This window comes from Physella acuta, unplaced genomic scaffold (genome assembly GCF_028476545.2).
Source record: "Physella acuta isolate Inbredline_101_S28 unplaced genomic scaffold, ASM2847654v3 ptg000246l, whole genome shotgun sequence".
NCBI classification, from domain to species: Eukaryota; Metazoa; Mollusca; class Gastropoda; family Physidae; genus Physella; species Physella acuta.
The window spans coordinates 346,696-369,368 of record NW_026731765.1 but is presented as its reverse complement, the minus strand read 5'-3'; the positions used below and the strand labels follow the sequence as shown (position 1 = coordinate 369,368).

At 33.6% G+C, this 22,673-nt stretch overlaps 2 protein-coding genes across 2 annotated transcripts; both read left to right on the top strand.

Annotated features, from left to right (window-relative positions):
- The first annotated feature begins 1,598 nt into the window (after positions 1–1,598).
- LOC131938504 (ultra-long-chain fatty acid omega-hydroxylase-like) lies at positions 1,599–11,300 on the top strand. The gene is made up of 11 exons (XM_059296558.1): positions 1,599–1,742; positions 2,337–2,484; positions 5,731–5,918; positions 6,444–6,568; positions 7,180–7,242; positions 8,022–8,149; positions 8,493–8,615; positions 9,414–9,537; positions 10,009–10,139; positions 10,729–10,876; positions 11,231–11,300. The coding sequence occupies exons 1-11, from the start codon at positions 1,599–1,601 to the stop codon at positions 11,298–11,300; spliced, it is 1,392 nt and encodes a 463-aa protein (XP_059152541.1).
- Positions 11,301–14,513: 3,213 nt separating this feature from the next.
- Positions 14,514–22,190, top strand: LOC131938529 (ultra-long-chain fatty acid omega-hydroxylase). Its single transcript, XM_059296587.1, has 12 exons — positions 14,514–14,762; positions 15,278–15,425; positions 16,819–17,006; positions 17,485–17,609; positions 18,122–18,184; positions 18,816–18,939; positions 19,429–19,564; positions 19,778–19,901; positions 20,179–20,309; positions 21,132–21,279; positions 21,652–21,717; positions 21,991–22,190. The coding sequence occupies exons 1-12, from the start codon at positions 14,619–14,621 to the stop codon at positions 22,091–22,093; spliced, it is 1,500 nt and encodes a 499-aa protein (XP_059152570.1). The 5' UTR covers positions 14,514–14,618; the 3' UTR covers positions 22,094–22,190.
- The last annotated feature ends 483 nt before the right edge of the window (positions 22,191–22,673 follow it).

Below are 22,673 nucleotides of genomic sequence, written 5' to 3'. Positions count from 1 at the left end.
TCTAATCTAAACCGTATATCGTATACCAAGTTTCATCTCCATCTATCAAATATTATGCAAATTATGATATGTGTACAAAAATGTACAACGTGTCACAATAGAGTAAAATGTTAGTAACCCATCAAATGGGATGTTGTTTGGTTTTATTTTTCGGATGTAAAACATAACATTAACAATAGCTCTCGAACATATTGCAGTCATAACTACAGTGTTACTTCCCTTAGACCGCACATAGTACTCTCGAACAATTATTTTTATTTATTTATTTATTGTATTTAAATTTAAAAATATTATGAAGCATTTTTTATTTAATAAGTAATTTTTTTTAATCAAGCTTTGGCTAAGCCTCACCTGTGATCTGTCCTTAGTTTTACACGGATGGTTGTTTGAATTAGGAATGTGTAACAAAATTTTAGTCAACACTTATGAGTACAGGTTTTTGTTTAAGCGTACGCGCAATAACATTGAGTATGGTTTTTTATCGTGATTTTGTTTGTGTGTGTGATGGTGTATGTGTCAAAATGTGTGTTTATAAAGTGTGTGTTTATAAAGTTCTTTATTTGCATGGTGCATGTAATGTACATTGACCCACTTACAAACAATGTGATATTGCCTGTTTAAGTTACCAATACTATGAACCTTATAAACGATTTGATATGGCCAGTTTTAGTTACCCATATCGTGACCCACTTACATAAATTATGCTTTGATTTGAACATCTTAAATTCCGCGTACGATGACCCATTTACTTAAAACCTGTACTAAGACCAGCGTACATAACTCGCACTATGACGCCTGTATGAACTGTGTTGTGATGGTTATAACGCAAGATTTAACCGTCTGAACCGGCCTGTGAAATAACCTTAAATACAAAATTACAGTTATAGCGTACTAAGTTCACCTTCAAAACGTATACGGTAAAACCACGACCTGATTTATGTATTCTTTTAAACGTATTAAGACTGCTTAAACGAACGAGATTTTTGGTAACGATTGAGTTGTAGTGCTTATAGGGTGCGGTTACGGGTTCCCAAACTATTGGACGAGGCACCTATGGAGGTCGATAAGTGTTTTCTGTGAGGGAGGGGGGGGGGGCAACTACGTTGGTTAACTAAAACATATATTCACTACTACATTTGGTGTTAGATGCTATATGTATTTTTTAGTATTGTGTCGGTGTCGCTGGATTTCTGTAAAGTGGTGTCGGCACATAAAATTTGGGGGACCCGTGGTCTAGATTGTAGATTCTAGGCTGTGGTTGGCAGTGCAGTTAACACGAGGGAGTTGATTGGAGTGGAAGTTTAGCATGGCTAGTGTGGTCAAACTTCAGTGCTAGTTGGATAAAGCAGTTTGTAGTGTTGTTACAATAGATTTCTTGATACATGAACTAGCTGTGTGACTATAAGTGTTGCTACAATTGATGTTTTGATATATGAGCTAGCCGTGGGAATACAAGTATTGTTACAATAGATTTCTTTATACATGAGTTAATTGTGGGACAACTATAATCACTATTGACGGACAACTTCAAACAAAATAGTTTTAGCATTAAGAACCAACACTAAACGTTGTTAATATTCTATTCAAAGCAAACAAACATGTTTATTTTCTACTTTTTGTTGGCTGCTGTGTTGTTTTATGTGTTCATCAAGAAAAGGAAAGCATTAATAGAATACAACAAAACCTTCGCGAAGTTTCCAATTTCTACCAAGTTTCGGTGGATCACTGGGACACTACACGACGTAAGTTGACTAAAGACGGTCTTGTTCAAAGGCGTAGCTAGGGTGATGGGGGGCGGTTGGGGGCGTCTGCCTCGGGCGCTGACCCCTTAGAGGGATGCCAAACGGGTAATAACGATGTAAAAACTTTATTGTGTTCTTGTTATGTAGAAAATTTAAATGTGTGTGTTATGTATTTTAAATAATCATATAAATATAACTTTCTATTTTGCTTCTTCTTCTTCAATCGTAAATGTAATATTTAAGGTAGTGAACTTAATAGAAGCCATTGTTTTTCTAATCTAAACCTGCTATATGTGACAAAAGACAAATCTTAAAATCTATTCGTCACTAGGGTGGTGAAATTCAATCAGTCAATGTTTTGTTTGCTTGTTTGTTTTTTGTGGTTTTTGTTTTGTTTTGTTTTTGTTTTTGTTTTTTGTTTATTATTATTATTATTATTAAACGAAATGAAATCTAGGTCAATTAAACATTAAATTAACATAACAATGCTAATGTTTCAACAAACTTTCGAATATATTTCATTAAATCTGATAATGATATTAGTTCTCTTATAGTTATTGAATCTTCTCTTCTTGGTATTTCTTTGCCTCACAGTTCCCAGGAATAAACGAAGAGGGCTTGGAATATTTGTTGGAGAGAGTGAAGAAAAACTGCTACTGCCATTTTGAATGGTATGGTCCAGTAACACCAGTCTTGTTTGCCTACCACCCTGAGTCTGTACGTCCTGTGTTCAAATCTTCAGGTAGTTTTTTGGTGAATAAATCAATTTTTAGTGAATACCTAACGTTGTCACTACGTAAAACAGTCAGATCTTTAGTGAATATACTTAAGGGGGTAGGCACCAGAAAATTCCAAGTTCTTAACCAATAGGTTTTATTAGAAATATTTTTTTTAATTTTCAAAAATTGGTATGGCAAAAAATCTTTAAAAACAATTCAAAATTTAACGGCATTTCACCATAACTTTGTTTTATAAAATTTGAAATAATATTGTTAGCTGTTTTTCTGTTTAAAAAAACTAGCCAGCTGACTCTATTAGTGTTAGAAAAAGAAGGGTCAATGAATATATATATATATATATATATATATATATATATATATATATATATATATATATGTATATATATATATATATATATATGTGTGTGTGTGTGTGTGTGTTAGTAGAAGAAATTTTAGAACTCCACAAAAGGTTATTTTTCCAAGATGGCCGCTGTTTCCTTGGCAACCATATTTTCAGAAAGAGACCATGAGTCATGCAAATATTTTCCCTTAGGCACCCTTAACTTATACATTAACAAATAAATAAAAAAAAGGCTCATTATTTAAGAATTTTTCCCCCTCGTTTTTTATCTCCGAAGCCTACCCACTTAACGGTGCTAATTTGTCAAAATATAAGGTTTGAAAATTGTGATGGTGTCAATTAAAATGTAACCACTGTGTAAGCGAAGAGTGAGGCCTTCACTGATGTGTAGGTGTGTAGGTGTATAAGTGTGTAGGTGTATATGTATGTAGGTGTGTAGGTGTGTAGCTGTATATGGATGAAGGTGTGTAGGTGTAGCTGTATATGTATGTAGGTGTGTAGGTGTGTAGGTGTATATGTATGTAGGTGTGTAGCTGTATAGGTGTGTAGGTGTGTAGCTGTATATGTATGTAGGTGTGTAGCTGTATAGGTGTGTAGATGTGTAGATGTGAAGGTGTGTCGGTGTGTAGCAGTATAGGTGTGTAGGTGTGTAGCTGTATATGGATGAAGGTGTGTAGGTGTGTAGCTGTATATGTATGTAGGTGTGTAGGTGTGTAGATATGTAGGTGTGTAGGTGTGTAGGTGTATATGTATGTAGGTGTGTAGCTGTATAGGTGTGAAGGTGTGTAGCTGTATAGGTGTGTAAGTGTGTAGATGTGAAGGTGTGTAGGTGTGTAGAAGTATAGGTGTGTAGGTGTGTAGCAGATTGGCCTCCTTTCGTGAACGTTGGTGTATGTGAATGAAACGCTTGTTGTAATAATAATCATTAAAAAAGTTTTAAAAAACCCACGTTTTCTGATTGAACTAAAAAGTAGAAAATAAATGCTATAGGCCCTACATCACAATAATGCAAGCGATCACTCTACTATAAGCGATGAAAAACGTGGGGCGCCGAAGTAAAAGTTATATTACTATTGATTAGATAATACTATTGACTTTTATTAGGGAGCTTGTAGAGAGTCAACAGTATTAGAAACTGTAAGAAAATCACGGCGCCCCACGTTTTTGCTCGCTTATAGTAGAGTGATCGCTTGCATTATTGTGATGTAGGGCCTATAGCATTTATTTTCTACTTTTTAGTTCAATCAGAAAACGTGGGTTTTTTAAAACTTTTTTAATGATTATTATTTTCTACTTTTTAGTCTTTGTCTGTTTGTTTGCATTAAAATCTTGCTATCGATTTTATCTTTTCACTTTTTTTGGGTAAACGAAGACAACTCGTAAAAAGACAACTCGTAAAAAGACAACTCGTAAAAAGACAACTCGTAAAAAGACAACTCGTAAAAAACACGTTGTTTGAATACGTTACTGACTAGTACACATAGATTTGAACCCGTGTCGAGTGGGATAGCAATCGTGTGCCCAACCACTCGACCATATCGTCTCCCCCAAACTGTCCTACCTCCTGTAAGTTTAAACTCGGTTCAAGCTAAATTCTCTGCCCCTAAGCCTGTGGCGACATGTGATCGTTCGCTTCACTGCGCGCGAGGTACGCGTCGCTGGTTTTTTTTCTAATGGCTAGCAGAGGAGAATTATATATATAGATTATATAGCGGTCTAAAATGCTCAATAAAATGTTTCCATTGATCAATTTAGTAATAATAACAATTGAATATTCAATGGTCATCCAAAAGAAAGCTTCCCTGAAAATTTCAGCGCGCTAGCTAACTGGGAAGTGCCAGAAATTTCGATCGCAAGATTGGATTGGAAAGACAAACAAATAAATAAATAAATAAACACACAGAGAAAGCAAGTTAAAGAAAACGTGGGAAAATCTGTCTCGTATAAGAATGTGTGTCCCAAGAGATTTTTTATTCTGGCCTTAGTTCATCAGATTGAACGAACCATAATATAAATTAGGTCAGGAGGAACAAATTGAGGGCCAACGTACTGGTTTTGAACATTGTAAACGTGACCTATGTAATGGCTCGTTCAGTTAAGTGGAATTAAAAACAGAAACGAATCAGAAGAAATTTCGTGACTTGAAGAAATGATAAGAGAAAACACATGTAGAGTTTTGTTTGTGAGAATGAGAGTCTGATGGAGAAATGGATGGCTTGATTTTGTGGTTGGGTCGTTAAAGCTCATTGTTTTAAAGCTGAAAAGTCCTGAGTTTGAGCTCCCGGATATTTGTGGTTTGATATATGGATACAGAATCAATCCAAGAGAGACAACTCCGAAATCAAACAAAGTCTGTCTTGAAGGTTGTTCTTGGATAGACATTAGGCAAAACGTATCTGCAAACCCCAAACAGCTTGATTGTGTGGTTGGGTCGTTAAAGCTAATTGTTGTAAAGCTGAAAAGTCCTGAGTTTGAGCTCCCGGGTGTTTGTGGTTTGATAAATGGATACAGAATCAATCCAAGAGAGACAACTCCGAAATCAAACAAAGTCTGTCTTGAAGGTTCTTCTTGGATAGACAGTAGGCAAAACGTATCTGCAAACCACAAACAGCTCAACAGACGAGGGAAAATATCAAATTAAATTAATGCGATGTAGATTTTTAGCGACAGTCGGCGTTAAGGGGCTAAAAGAACAAAAATGAAAGAAACGTTCAGAGAAATGCCTTTTGTAAAGAGTTAATGGCGCCATTGTAAAGAGGGTTAAGGGGTTAAGTTACCGAAAAAAGTACAAATTTGCAAAGAATTTTTATTTATTCGTTTGTGTCAAAGTTAATGTAATGAGCATATTCAAATGTTATCCAATGAATATGTTGTCAATATAAAAAGATGTGTTCTATTTTACCAGCGGGAAAACCCCGAGGCTATTTTCTAGCATCGACTTACGACATGGGCATCCGCTGGCTCGGGGAGGGGCTGGTCTTAACCAATGGTGACCGTTGGGCCAGAAATCGTCGTCTGCTGACTCCTGCCTTCCATTTTGACATACTCAAACCGTACTTGTCGATCTACCAAACGTGTTCAGATATATTGATTGTGAGTATTTTGTGTGCACGTGCATGGTCGGGTATAAGCACAAACACACAAACACACTCATATACATGCTCAGGTACAAAATACACACACGCGCATACAAACACGCACATGCTGTTGTGTAAACACAGACTCAAACATGTATTCACAGAAACACACCATACAAAAACGCACACACACACAAATACTTACACAGAAACGCACACAAGTTCGAGTAACATGTAATTGGTGAATATAATTATGGTTCTTAACCTGGATTTCATCAAACCCCCAAGACTTCGGTGAGTAAGTCTTACGTGTTTAGCGGAGAACAAGATATTCACCCGACTCACAAGATTCACGGTAGGATTTTCTCTGTGCGGACGAAAGAACTTTTAAGAGGTGTTCGGGAAATGTATATATGAAACTGGTGGGGTTCGGTACCTCCATAAAAGTTAAGAACCACTGCTCATGGGTTACCATGGTTACCGGGAGTCCAAACCACCTGGCTCACTGTACCTTTTAACAATGCCCTTTATATATATCTAGGAAAAATTAACAAAGCTGTGCAAGAAAGGGGAGCCAATTAACATTTACCCGCTGATTAATTTGGACACGTTAGACGTCATCCTGAGATGTGCTTTTTCATATGAGTCGAACTGTCAAATAGACAGGTGTGTATTCATACAACCATATGCCAGATGTGCTTGTATATTTTTAAACACATGCTCAATATCGCAAAAAGGGTATTTCTTAATACACAATTATCATTAAATCTAGACATTTGTTAAATGTATTTTGTTTTTTTTTTAGTCTATCAAGTATGTTATTAAGACCGAATAATTTCAAATAGTAATTCGAAATTTCTTTATAACACTGCAAGCTTTTGTTTTTGAAAATTCACGAGGTAGAGGCAAGTGCAGAAAAAAATGTAATCGCTAAGAAATATACAGAACAAAATGTGATTTCGAGAAATATTTGTTATGGGAGTTATTTAACTTAATATTTATAAGAGAAAAGACAAGAGTTATTAAAAGAGGATTTTTTCCTTTTATAATTTTACGACAAATATTCATGCGTGAAAAACTTTAAGTTATGCTTACATCATTTAAAACTCTAATCTTTATGCTTGTGATTTCAGCGGTAATTACATTTTTTAAACGAAAATAGATTTCCCTCTTCAAATTACATGCAACAATATTCGTGTTATTTGCAAGACGACAACTGCTATTCTACACTAACAAATGAACTGATATCACAAATATAATTGACATATTTTGAATAGATCCAACAACAACTACTCCACGCTCATAACAGACCTACAGAACTTGTGGACAGCAAGATCGTTGTAAGTTGTGTCTTCTCATCTTTATATAATTGTACAATTTTTTTATTATTGTGTAGACTAGATAGCAGTTTATTCCAACATCAATTTGTCAAATAGATAAAATGTTAATCATACGTTATTAGTAGGCCTGAAAACTTTTCTGCCCGTTCGTTTTTTGTTTTTTTACGGATAACAGTATTAATAAGAATACATTTGGTATATTTGAATAACATTAATACGTGTTCGGTGCAAAATTACCTTTCAGAAGTGTTATGTTTTAAGTTAAAGTTTATTTGAATTAATATGTACACAATAAAAAGTGTCTTCAATACTAGCGGCCATAAATCAAAACGTATAGCTTCAGATCAGGCTTTTTTTTTTATAAAATCACCGCCTTAATATATTTAGCGCCATTTTTATTCATTTTAGCCCGGTTTTTAGAAAAACATTCCATGTTTTGTAAAGACTTCTATTTCATTATTTAAAATTAAATAATTTTCCCCAACACAGTTTGCAAAAATTCTTCATTTAGCATTGTGATATACTGTAATATCACTATTCTAAAATCTATTTTCTAAGAAAATCTATATAGTTTGTTGTTAGACCTCTACCAAACTACTCATCATTTAAAATTAAATTACTTTCCCCAACACAATTTGTAAAAATGCTTCGTTTAGTCTTATGCCCCTATACTCTAATATTACTATCCTAAAATTTATTTTCTAAGAAAATCTATATAGCTTGTTGATGGACCTCTACTAAACTAATCAAAAATTACTTTCCCCAAACTCAATTTGTAGAACACCCGTCCATTTTATTGACCTCTTCTACAAGTTTTCTTCAGACGGGAAAAAGTTTCATAAGCTTTGTGAAGCCGCTCACAAATTTGCAGAGGAAGTTATTGAAAAACGTAAACGACAATTGGCAAGTTATTAAATATTTTTAGATTAAATGTTAATTAGTGGTCTAAACAATTATTAAATCTTTCTCAAATAAGTAAATAATCATTTTTCATTGTTGCGCTCAAATAAGTAGATGCTTGTTTTTATCTCATAGACCAGGCATTATATTTTATCTATAGCTTTGTCGTAGATACTCTCAAATCTCACACTGCATATAAAAACTACACTTGTTACAAATCTATCTCTCTGTTAAATTTTAATATTATTTTTTTCATTCCTTTTTCCACTTTACATAGTCATTTTAATAATATCAAACATTCGTCGTTTGGGTCAAAATTGTATTATTTGTTTTAAAGGACATGAAGCTAGAAGAAGTTTCAAATAGAAAATTCAAGGATTTCTTGGATATTTTATTGATAGCACGGGACGAAGATGGAAAAGGGTTAAGTCCCTTGGAAATCAGAAATGAAGTGGACACATTTATGTTCGAAGGTAAACATCAAAATTACAATATAAAATTTGTTTGATAAAGACGTTCGCACGTTGGCTCAAATTATTATCAGCTGACCGTTTTGAAAAAAAATGTAACATTGAAACAAAATATTCAAATCCAGAGGAAGTCATATTTAAGCTTTAACCTCATTTTTCATATATAAATATATATATATATATATATATATATATATATATATATATATATATATATATATATATATATGTGTGTGTGTGTGGTTCCATGACAAATGATCTCAGGACAAATGATCTCAGGACAAATGATCTATATATATATATATATATATATATATATATATATATATATATATATATATATATATATATATATATATATACCAAGATTAGGTAATACCAAGATTAGGTAATATGAATGGCGGATGTATTGTAAAACCTACAAGAGAAGTATATAGAAATCCTGATGCTAAATGAGAAAAAAAAATTCCATCGTTATCAAGTTTGACAATGTATAGCAAAAAGAGTGCATAATGAACGCTAATCAGACAAAATCACACTATTGGTAATTTTAAAGAGAAAAAAATAAAGTACAGTACCCGTTCGAACCTGGCGATAAATGGGTTGAAAAAGTGCAGTTTTTTAAGGAATACTATGTTCAGTGCTATGCCCTGCCGCCTTAACATTACTAAAGGTAGTCAAGTACATATAAGAACCATGTAGATTAAGTGATTTCCTACGTCACTACGACAGCAAACCTGGGGTTCCGAACGACGCTGTTCTCTATAAATATAACCGGGATGAAAATGTTCTCCTCTTTAGGCCACGACACCACCGCTAGTGGAATGACCTTTGCCCTCTACGAGTTGGCTAAGCACCCAGAGTACCAGGAGAAGGTATACGAGGAGGTGGTCAGAGTTTTAGATGGTAGAGAACATTTGGAATGGTAAGTAAAGTTTATGTGTGTATTGCTTGGGACTAAGATATTAGCCCGGTTCGGTATTCACCATTCCCTCCGTCATTACATCTAAGATGAAATACCCGATTTATTCACCCTTCTTTGAAATAACATATTATACTTATACCTATTATTATACTTACACATATTGATCTCATTGTTCATAAACCAGGTTCCCGAATTGTAACTTTAAGAATAACGCTAAACCTAAACTCTAAAGCTAAGCCCAAAGCTAAACTCTGAACCTAAACCTAAATCTAAACCTAAACCTTAACCTAAACTTAAACCTTAATCTTAACTTAAACCCTGATCTAGAACCAATTTAGGCCGAGAGGGGTGTAATGTACATAGCGGTTGGCATTTTATAGGGGTGGGGATGTTCTGCCGCATTTTTTGAGACATGATTAGAAAAGATATACGTCTACCTTTTGATATTTAAAATACTGTATCCCAAAACAGGAACGACTTGCCTAAACTTGAGGTCACAACAAAATGTATAAAAGAAAGTCTTCGTCTTCACCCCGCAGTGCCGTACATAGAGAGAGAAACGGTGGAAGATTGTAGCATTAATGGGCAGATATTACCTAAAGGTAAATATGACTGCACTGATCCTGCAGGTAAAACAAACAAGAAGCAAACTAAGAATAGCTGACAAATTAGCTAGTTTTCTTACTCTAATTGCTGCTCATATACAGATACGACTTAACATAAGTACGAGATTTTTACTATAAAATGTTATTTAATTCTGTTTACACATAAGATTGGATTTCAGTATATAGAAAAATTTCATTAGTATTAGAAATGCTGTTAAACAAAGACATATTTCTAAGTTTTGATACCATTTATTAAGAAAGTTTATTTGTTAACGTCGTTATTTCTTATATATATATATATATATATATATATATATATATATATATATATATATATATATATACATATATGTATGTATATATATATATATATATATATATATATATATATATATATATATATATATATATATATATATATATATATATTAAAAGCCATTTTTGCTTTAGAATTAAATATTTCAGTTGTGTTCCAATGTTGATTGGCTATTTTACAAAAACAAAATCCAATCGTTGATTCAATGCTAGGCAATCAAACGCGAAAAGAAACAAAACCTACAAAAGCAAAACTTTAACTCTCCTCTAGGTACTCGTATTGCAATCCACATCTGGCTCCTTCATCATAACCCTCATATTTGGAAAAACCCTGACGAGTTTAACCCAGAGCGGTTTAACCCTGATAACCAGGTTAAACTTGATCCGTTTCAGTTTGTGCCATTTGCTGCGGGCCAAAGGTAGACTAAATATTTGTGCTTCTTGCACATCAACAAATTTATCTTTTGTAAATTAAACTGAAGAAGCATACCTTCTTGTACATTTTTTTTTAATTAATTAACCCACCGAAGAAAATAAATAAGTAAATTAAATTTAAAAACACATTTAAACACATTAAAGCAATTTTAAAACGATTGAGCCTAACGATATTTTACTTTTTTTCTGTACTTTACATTTTAATTTACTTCCATCCATATCTATGGAAATAAGCTCTTAATTTAGTATTTAGCAAGCTACATTGTTACTCTGTACTGTGAGAAAATGTATGGACAAATAAAAATTCAACTTATAAGTTCACATTATTTTTTTCACAGAAACTGTATTGGTCAAAATTTTGCAATGAATGAAATGAAAACAACTATTTGCAAAATAATCAAAAAGTAAGTAATGTTGTCTGTACCATATGCTAAACATTATCAGTTTTAAATATTTTAAGAACCAATTTTAAAATTTCATCAATGATAATGATAATTATGTTAAATAATTTTTTATCTAAAGAACTATTTTTTTAATGCTTAGAAATAAATTTCTTATTAAATAGCCTATTTTTTTATTGAATGGCTTTGAACTGCTAATACTCTTTTTTATTAAATCAGCAGTATCATAATTGCCTGAAATAAAATTGGTTTAATTGATTTAGGTTCAAGCTCTCTGTGGATGCAAGCAAAAAAGTGCGTAGACTCCCTGTAGTCACAATGCAGGCAGAAGGCGGAATGTTTCTCAACGTTACGTTACGGAAATAATTTATATGCAAACTGGAAGATCAAAATTTTTATATAAAAATTTCATTGTAAATATATTGCCGCAGCACCATGCATACATAGAGAGAGAGAGAGACATATTTCTGATATTTTGAAATGCAAATATATTTGTGTAAAGCTATTACTACTTGCACTTGGATAATATTGTCCATGAATTCAATAATTCAGTGGTAGTTAGATATGAAGTTATTGAGATGTATGCTTAGTTAATAAATTGCACGTATTAAAACTTGTTACCATTCATTTGTTTTTGTTTAGTAAACTTGAGCATACGAAAAAGAATTGAATTTACGTTACTAAAGCCACGACAATGTATACACACATGCACCCACACATAAATACATATTTGTACATATTGTTTTTCATGTTATATAAAAGATTATTAAAAAAACACTTTAGCAGTTATAAAAGCAGATTATCTTTCAAAAAAATTATTGTGTTCATTAACCAGTTTTTTTAAAACATCGTCACTTCTTTTGATACTAGTAAAAAAAAGCATTGCAAACAATGTATTTATGTGCCATTATATTTTTTATGAAACTCGATATAAACAGAAAAAAACGAATATATCAAATAGTATATTTTTGAGCTTACCAATAGCCGATTTGGTAGTCGTCCAATTGACTGTGTTTTTTATTGTGCTCTCGCATAATAAGATTAAGTTAGTTCAGTTGCCAGTGATTACTCGAGGTGGGCATGCAGTGCTGGATCAGAGGATTGGTTTTCCGGAGTGTTAAACATAACACTTAACATTTATTCCTACATTCCCAACACAAAACCGCAGACAAAATATGTTCTGCTAATATGCTTTTTTCACGTTCTTCGTCACGAACGTATCTGAACTTTATTTAGTTGTGGCACGCTAAAGGAAATCACACTGGAAAACGTTTGTCTTTATATTTTCAAATAAATGTAACATGAGAACAAATCCATCTAGTCTCATAGTTCAAGCAGCTTGATCTATCCGCAGTTTACATTGTAAATATTTTGTTATGATTATCAGATCATTTTATTTGGAACCTAATTATATACAATGGATTAGCAGTTTGAAAAAAATTGTGACGATGAAATCTTATTCATTTTTCTATCTATAGCTCCTGTTTTAGAAAATAATTAGGCACAATCTGCTTTAAAATTAACTATTTGTCTCCATCATAAACGTAAACATACGAGGAATTATTAAAATCATCCAGACAATACCTTCACGCGGACACCAAACTCGAATTAGTAAGATGGTCTCCAGCCTCTAGTCCGTGGTGCGCCCAAGAGCCCTGTCTTTCTTAATGTTGAATACACAATCATTACATTTGCCTGTCAATCAGTCACTCAGTTAATCAGTATGTCGGTCAGTCAGTCAGACAGTCAATCGGTCAGTCTTTCAATTAGTCAGTCAGTAAATCGGTAAGTCTGTCGGTTGGTCGGTCTGTTCGTTGGTCGTTTGAACGGTCGGTCGGTTGGTCAGTAGGTCGGTCACTCGTTCAGTTGTGTATGTTTGTTTATGTATGCGTGCGTTCAAAAAATGTTGTTTTATCCGGCGTATACAATGTCCGACTTACTCATGACATAACCCGTTAAAATTACTAACATTCTGAGCAGCTTAAATATGACTCAACTGTATAATAACCAGTAAATATGACATGTGTACGCCACATCCTTCATAATTTGTAATACGACCCGCGTACACGACAAGTAATATAACCTGCTTATATAACGTTAAATAGACCCGCTTACATAAGCTCCAGTATTACACCCTTGCATGACATGTGCAGCTTACAAAACCTGCATTATGGTCAGCTTCATCGTCATCATCACTCCTTTATGGCCCCTGGGGAGCAAAGGGCTGCAACCACACATCTCCAGCGGACTCGGTTTTGGGCTGCTCCTCTAATCTGTGCCCATGAGAGCCCAGCTGTTTTTGCCTCTTCCTCAACCGTTCTATGGTCAGCTTACATAACTCCTATTGTGGGACGGAGTAGTTGAATGGTAGAGAATACGACTGCTTACCCGACATTCTCGAGTTCGAATCCGGTACAAAGTACGTAGAACGTCCGGGAGTCCACCCATCTCTGATACCCAAATAACGTACGGAAAATTAAAGGCAGCTGGGCGTAGTGCTGACCACAATATCCCTTCGTATGTCGAGGTCACAGAAACAGCTAAACTCTACTTCACTTGGAACGTAATGTTCAAAAGGGAACAATTTTACTTTATAACTTCCATTATTACAGGTCTATAACATTTACCATGACTATTGTTTACTACGATTACTATTTACTATGACTATTTCAAGTGCGCTGAGATCGCGTATCGACTGCAAAAGCCAATGATATAACCATATATACACAACCAAAGTTGCAGCTTACTAAATCTGTATGGTAAGCTGGAAGACTATACGGTTAAAGCTCAAGATTTAAAAACCAGTAAAAAAACATAAATAAAAAGTAGTGCTAAGACGAACGAGATTCTAGATAACGCCTGTCTTATAATGCTGAAATAGGACGAAAGTTTAGATCAAAGGTTCCCAACCTTTGGAACAAGACAACTATACGAGTCGCAAAGGGTTTTCTGTCGGGTCGCAAACAAAATTCAGTTAACTTAAAACTATATTCATTGTGCTGTAATTTGTGTTCAATGTTTCTTTTTTAATAATTTCGCGGGCTGCATGGCAATAGACTTTCGTGAATTAGAGGTCGCCAACCTGAAAAAGTTGAGAACCTGTGGTCTAGATTGTAGATTGTTTACGTAGTTGCTGGTACTGCTGTTACAACGCAGGATTTGATTACAGTGGACGTAGGGGTCAAACGTTTGGTGCTAGTTTTGTTGATACATGAACTAGTACTGTTACTACATGCTATTGTTTGTTGAAACTGAAAGACAACTTTCATATACAATTGTCATAGAACCAACACAATCAGTAACGTTGTGAATATTGAAAATAAAAATGTTAATTTTTTACACTTTGTTGGCTGTCGTGTTATTTTATGTGTTCATCAAGAAAAGGAAAGCACTAATAGAATACAACAAAACCTTCGCGAAGTTTCCAATTTCTACTAAGTTTCGGTGGATCACGGGGACACTACACGACGTAAGTTGACTAGCTTGTTATTTTAGGTGTGTGTCTTGTGTATGTTTAAGTATTTTTTTTTTATTTCTTTTAGCCTCTTCATAGTTGTGATTAACGTAGTGAGAGGAGTAGAAAACATTGATTTGTTTTTTTTTTATTTAACATGCTTTTTACAAAAAGAAAAAGCAAAATATCGTGACATAGGGCTGGTAAGTAGGTCACCAACCAGTTCTACGGCTCAATAAAACCTGCATGAGCCATAGAACTGTTAATTGACCTACTTACCATCCCTATTGTAGAGCTAAGGCTGTGATTTCGACATTTTTTTTTAATTTTTACATTTTTAAATAAAAAGTAAATTATTTAAACGCATATCTTAAACAAAACAATGAGAATGTTATAAATCGATAAAAATATTACCTTTTACATGAATTAGCATGAAGGTTTTAGAAACGTAAAAAAAAATTCCTTATCTGATGATGATATTATTTTTTAAGTAGTTAATGAAGGTTCTGTTGTTTTTCTTTGCCTTACAGTTCCCAGGATTTAACGAAGAGGGCTTGGAATATTTGTTGGAGAGAGCGAAGAAAAACTGCTACTGCCATTGTGAATGGCTTGGTCCAGTAACACCCGTCTTGTACGTCTACCACCCTGAATCTGTACGCCCTGTGTTCAAATCGTCAGGTAGGTTATTTACTTATTCCTTTGTGGACCCTGATGAGCGAATGGTCTACAGACACATCTCTCCATCAAACTCGGTTTTTGAGTGGCTCTCTTTTTGTGCCCATGTAAACCCGGCAGCCTTTGCTTCATCTTCTACTGCCCTCCACTAGGATTTCCATGGCCGTCCTACGTTCTTCTTCCACAGGGGATTCCCGTGTAGTGCTTTATTCTCTATATTATAATTTCCCCTTCTCGGGGTATGCCCTTTACATCCCCATTTGTTGGCTTATATATGCCTGTCCATTCTGTTGTTTTGTGTTTTGCCACAGGTCTTTATTTGATATTTTGTTGTGACGTCTTCTTTAGGAATTGTCGTAAACATCTGTTTGTGAGCGACTGCAACCTGTCAGTATTTGTGTTGGAATACCACCGTGTCTCCGAACCAAAAAGCAATACTTACTTAACATTTGTGTTTATGATTTTTATCTTGCTCTGGAATGACAATGCTGTGCTATTCTATATAGGGTGCAGTGAGTTGAAGGCACATCTAGCCTTGTTGATACGGTTTTTTATGTCCTCGCCTGCTCCCCTGTCTATATTGATCACACTTCCCCAATACGTGAATGTGTTTGTTTCTCGTATATCTTCTCCTTTAGCTGTGTGGGCAGGTACAGGTTATTACAGATTCTCATGTGTTTCTAAATGTTGACTACATTAAATTAATTTTTCTTGCTTTTCACTCCTACTTTGGAGGCTTCTTTAGATAGTAGATTCAGTTTTACGTGTGCTTTTTGTTTCTGTTAGGATAGTAGGCCGATATCGATGAAATAGAGATCTTCCAACCTGTTGGTGGTACCACTGGATTCATGTAATGATATCGATCTTTACTTGCCAAGTGTTTTAAAAAACATCTAATTATTTAAATTTCGTGATCTTAAATGAGGAATAATGCTTGGGATTTACCGAAACATTATTTGAGCTTAAATGTTCAAATGTGTGAAATAGATAAATGTTGCAACGGTCTATCCACAAAATATACAAAGCTAGACATTTGATTTGGTAATGTAAAGAATTAACAGTTTACTCATTTGGGACAATATTTCATAGTCGTATTGCACAAACCATATTCCAGTAATAAAATACAGATACATATTTACACAAAAAACATTCGCTCATATTTTAGACTTAGTTTGAAAACCAACAAAACACTTCCAAAGTCTAACTTTTTATAGCATACATCGTCGTTTGTTATCTACAATGTTAAAAAGCTTAAGATAAGAACGACATATTTTTTAAACAAAAAAGTGCTGATCAAGCCACAAATAATTTCAACAGAACTTAAAATGGGTCAAGTAGATACAAATGTTATATTGCTGTTCATGTATAAAGATATTTTATTTTCTATTTTTACCAGCGGGAAAACCACGAGGCTATTTTCTAGCGTCGCCTTATGACATGGGGATCCGCTGGCTCGGGGAGGGGCTGGTCTTAACAAATGGTGAGCGTTGGGCCAGAAATCGTCGTCTACTGACTCCTGCCTTCCATTTCGACATACTCAAACCTTACTTGTCCATCTACCAAACGTGCACAGATATCATGATGGTTAGTATTGTGTGTGCATACCTGCACTCTCATGTACAAGCACTCACACACATATAAACCAATTATCATATACACTCGAGCTCAAGAGCAATCACTCAAACACACATCGCAAATACACACTCATGCTTAGCTGCACATAGATATACTCACACACAAATACACACAGACTAAAGAGCAAGCATTCAAAATCACATTTCACGTTGCTTTTTTAAAAATCAAACACACATGCTGCCATTTTCAGAACACGCGGATGATCGTTACACTTACAAACTGTGCTATTTGCACATGACAGAGTTAATTGGCTTATAGCGTTTCTAGTCAGCTCTTTTTTTAGTAACTTTTTTAGCACAATTCAAAGAACGGAGCCATCTTGATATTTTAAATTCAGATTTTAAACCTGATAATATTAATGAAACTTTTAACAGCTAGAACCGTTTTATTTCCTGCTTCTATATGCAATGAACCTTTTAAATTATAGGACAAATTAACAAATGTGTGCAAGAAAGGGGAGCCAATCAACATTTACCCGTTGATTAACTTGGACGCGTTAGACGTCATCCTGAGATGTGCTTTTTCATATGAGTCGAACTGTCAAATAGACAGGTGTGTATCCATACAACCAAATGCCAGATATACTTGTATACTTTAAAGGCATGATCTATTTCGTAAAAAGGTTCATCTTAATAAACATGAATCTAGACGTTTGTTATTGTTTTTGATAATTTATCATTTTTATATTTATCATGCAGTGAATATTCATAAGGCAACAAATTATCTAGAAAAAATATCTGATTTTATTTTAGAAAACATGTATTATGAATGTTATTTAATAAAAGGAAAGTCTGTTCTTAATAGATACATTTATTTTTCTCTCATAATTTAGCAGTGACTTCTAATTAATGAAAACGCCTAAGTTATGCCGACAATATTAAAACTTTAATCTTTAAACTTCGGCTTTGTTCGTAAGTCACAGATTTTTAAAAAACAAAAACTTTTTTTTTCGAATTGCTTAGAAAAAATGTCATGCTTGTTGTGTGCTCCTCTATGACAGATATAGGTCTACTATACAAACACCTGAACTGATCACATAAATTAAATTAATGAACTTATTACAGTTCCAACAACTACTACTCCACGCTCATAACAGATCTACAGCGCTTGTGGATAGGCAGAACGTTGTAAGTTGTGTTTTATCATCTTTAGATTGTTGTACAATTCTTCTATGTTTTAAAGATTCTTTTGTTGATTTGATGGTTTTTTACTAGGCAGTTTGTAGACATAATAAAATACTCTCCCAAATCGTTATACATGAACGAATAAAATAGTTTTCCGCTTGATTCCTTATAATTTGGGAAATCTTTCTTCCCGTATATTTTTTAGCGATAATTATTTCTTCTAGAGTATTTTTTATTTTATTTTTACAAAAGCAGGTCTTAGAAGCAAAAATAAACTGGGAATCGGACAATATTTTATGATTTATGTTTTGGTTAAGGTTGTTATTTCAAGGAAATATATAACAAAGGAAATGTTTATGAATACTTATGACATTTATTTTAGACCCTTTGAAAAAATCACTACCTTTAAATTTTATTTGAATCTATTTTTATTCATGTTAACCCTAATTGAAAAAATGCATTTCGATTTTTTTAAGAACTCTACTACGAGATTAAAAAAATTTTCTTCAATTGTTTTTAAAGAACTGTACTCTAATATTAATTTCCTTAACCCAATTGTTTGAGAAATTCTTTCTGAGTAGATTAAATGCTGAACTAATGAAAATTTTACTTTCCTTAAAAAATCGATTTGTAGAAAGCCCTACCATTTTATTGACCTCTTCTACAAGTTTTCTGCTGATGGGAAAAAGTTTCATAAGCTTTGTGAAGACGCTCACAAATTTGCAGAGGAAGTTATTGAAAAACGGAAACGACAATTGGTTAGTGATAGAATAGGTTTAGGTGGGTTTTTTTTGGAATATCACCAGATAGCCTAATATATATTAAGTGTTACTCAAATAAGTGTTAAAATATTTTGTTTTATTAAAAATCATGTCTATTTAGGGGAGATCACTCCCGCTTTATTTATGTTGAGTTGTTAATTTTGATCCAAGGATAGGGCATCATAAATCAAATTTTGTCTATCGTAGACACCAACTAATATTAAACTTTTTATACATTTACACAAAATACACAGCTCATATGTATTTTTTAGCGTATTATTCTTTTTTTTTTTACTTTATGTAGCATAATAAGAGATGATATTTTAACTGAATCAAACGTATGTCAACGAGTGTAAACAAAACTTTATTTTTTATAAAGTACATTGTTAACATTTTTCATTTCATTAATTATAATTACATATCCTTAGGCATTGAGTAAAAAAATTAATGATAAAAGTAAAACATAATAAATATTTGTTTTTAAAGGACATAAAACTTGAAGAAGTTTCAAAGAGAAAAATCAAGGATTTCTTGGATATTTTATTGATAGCACGGGACGAAGATGGAAAGGGGTTAAGTCCCTTGGAAATCAGAAATGAAGTGGACACATTTTTGTTCGAAGGTAAACATCAAATTTACAATAGGAAAGAAATATTAGTTACTATGACCGCGGCATAATTTATAGGGATAGTGTTGTTGAATCTACTCCCTGGCGCCTTTATAACCCTTAACGGTATCAGTTACTGATCAACACTTATTAGACTCAAAACGTGGATCTGAACCACACCGTCACTTACAAAGGTCATAACATGGAACAAAATATTTTCCTCTTTAGGCCACGACACCACCGCTAGTGGGATGACCTTTGCCCTCTACGAGCTGGCCAAGCACCCAGAGTACCAGGAGAAGGTATACGAAGAGGTGGTCAGAGTTCTAGATGGTAGAGAACACTTGGAATGGTAAGTAAAGTTTATGTGTGTCATGCTTGAGACTAGGATATTACATCGCTCATTTAATCTCTGCATATACTTTCATTCTGAATATATTCCTTTTCCTGTTTCTATTCTTGTTCGATTTTCAGTTTCCTGGTAGTGCTTCATTTCATATCACTATAACATTTCATATTCCTTTTTTTATACTTGTCCCTATCCGTCATCTTTGGCATAATCTTAGCCCTGTCCATAACCTACCATTACACGTACCTGTTGGTATTTTAAATAGTATATCCCAACACAGGAACGACTTGCCTAAACTTGAGGTCACAACAAAATGTATAAAAGAAAGTCTTCGTCTTCATCCTTCGGTGCCGTACATTGAGAGAGAAACGGTGGAAGAGTGTAGCATTGATGGGCAGACTGTTCCAGCAGGTGAATAAGAATGTACAGACACAAACCATAACCTTAATTCCCTTCTGGACACCAGTATATAAACGGAAACACAAACTTTAACAGTCTGCTGGGTACCTCTACATAAACCCAGAATTTTAACAGTCTGCTGGGTACCTCTACATAAACCCAGAACTTTCTGCTTGGTACCTCTACATAAACCCAGAACTTTAACAGTCTGCTGGGTACCTCTACATAAACCCAGAACTTTAACAGTCTGCTGGGTACCTCTACATAAACCCAGAACTTTCTGCTTGGTACCTCTACATAAACCCAGAACTTTAACAGTCTGCTGGGTACCTCTACATAAACCCAGAACTTTAACAGTCTGCTGGGTACCTCTACATAAACCCAGAACTTTCTGCTTGGTACCTCTACATAAACCCAGAACTTTAACAGTCTGCTGGGTACCTCTACATAAACCCAGAACTTTAACAGTCTGCTGGGTACCTCTACATAAACCCAGAACTTTTTGCTTGGTACCTCTACATAAACCCAGAACTTTAACAGTCTGCTGGGTACCTCTACATAAACCCAGAACTTTAACAGTCTGCTGGGTACCTCTACATAAACCCAGAACTTTAACAGTCTGCTGGGTACCTCTACATAAACCCAGAACTTTCTGCTTGGTACAGCTACATAAACCCAGAACTTTAACTGTCTGCTAGGTACCTCTACATAAACCCAGAATTTTCTGCTAGGTACAGCTACATAAACCCAACCGCGAACTGTAAAAAATGTCTGTTTTTCACCACTACATAGATCTAAATCTCAACCCCAACCAAAATCTTAACTATGTTCTAGGAACACGTGTTGCAATCCACCTCTGGCTCCTTCATCACAACCCTCATATTTGGGAAAACCCTGACGAGTTTAACCCAGAGCGGTTTAACCCTGATAACCAGGTTAAACTTGATCCGTTTCAGTACGTTCCATTTGCTGCGGGCCAAAGGTAGGTTAAATAATTAAATATTTGATTGTGTACCAAATAGTGTATTGTACAGTAGGCTAAGGAAACTAATCTTCTGTAAGCATCAAAATATAAATAAAGTATCCCACTAAAGAAATGTGTCAATTATTATGTCAATAAAATGTGCACACATTTAAGCATATTAAATCAATTTTAAACAATTGGACTGAAAGACATTTTAAGCTTTTTAATTTAGTTCTTTTTTTAAAGAATAAGCTCTAAAGAGTTCTAAGAAATTAGCAAGTTACGTAACTGCTGTGGACAACAAGAAATTAGGGACAAACAAAAATTTGGCCATTGCTAAATTCAAGCATTGAACTATCAGAAACAAATATACGTTTATTATTTTTATAGGAACTGCATTGGTCAGAATTTTGCAATGAATGAAATGAAAACAACCATTTCTAGAATCATCCAAAAGTGAGTAAGATTATCTATATTATAAGAAAACCAATTATATTAGAGCTTTGCTTTTCAAGAACTAATTGTAGGACTTCATCCATTTATAATGGTAATGATTTTACTATATTTTTTCTCCTCAACAACCTTATATATAATTATTTAAAATTTTAAAAATATATTTCACATTACATTACCAACACTTTTTTTAATTAAATAAACTTCGATCTTCAATTATTTTATTATTAAATTAAATATTGCATATATGCAACACATTTTTTTAAATTGATCTAGGTTCAAGCTCTCAGTGGATGCCAACAAAAAAGTGCGTAGACTCCCCGTAGTCACAATGCAGGCAGAAGGTGGAATGTTTCTCAACGTTACGTTACGGAAATAAATTATATGCAAGCTCTAAGACCAACATTGTTGTATGGTAAATTATAATACATATATTGCAGCAGTCCAGTGCATATACATGGAATTTTTTTTTTCTAAAATGTAAACATTTTATTAAAAATTTACTATTTACTACGAGTCCATGAATTTAATAATTAAATGATAGTAATGTATTATGGTGTTATTGAGATTTTTACTTATTGATTTACATATTACGTATTAAAAACACACAAACACACGCACACACACACACACACACACACACACATATATATATATATATATATATATATATATATATATATATATATATATATATATATATATATATATATATATATATATATATATATATATAATTTGTACAGGTCTTCATTTTGTATTAAAAATTACAAAAAATACTACTAATAATAATATATTGAGTATACGTGTTAAGTTATTTTTAATTAACTAACTTCTCTAACAATATAACAGTAAGACCTTTTATGGCTAAATAGCAACAAAATCACCTCGCAAACAGTGTTTCTTCCAGACTTTTTTCTTCGGGGGGGGGACACTGTTAAAAGTATATATTTTCTATA

Coding starts and splice junctions, on each gene's coding strand:
- LOC131938504 (XM_059296558.1), top strand. CDS start 1,599: ATGTTTATTTTCTACTTTTTGTTGGCTGCTGTGTTGTTTTATGTGTTC. Junction 1,743..2,336: donor TCACTGGGACACTACACGAC/GTAAGTTGACTA, acceptor TTTGCCTCACAG/TTCCCAGGAATAAACGAAGA. Junction 8,150..8,492: donor ACGTAAACGACAATTGGCAA/GTTATTAAATAT, acceptor ACATGAAGCTAG/AAGAAGTTTCAAATAGAAAA.
- LOC131938529 (XM_059296587.1), top strand. CDS start 14,619: ATGTTAATTTTTTACACTTTGTTGGCTGTCGTGTTATTTTATGTGTTC. Junction 17,007..17,484: donor CGTGCACAGATATCATGATG/GTTAGTATTGTG, acceptor TTTAAATTATAG/GACAAATTAACAAATGTGTG. Junction 19,565..19,777: donor GGACACATTTTTGTTCGAAG/GTAAACATCAAA, acceptor TTTCCTCTTTAG/GCCACGACACCACCGCTAGT.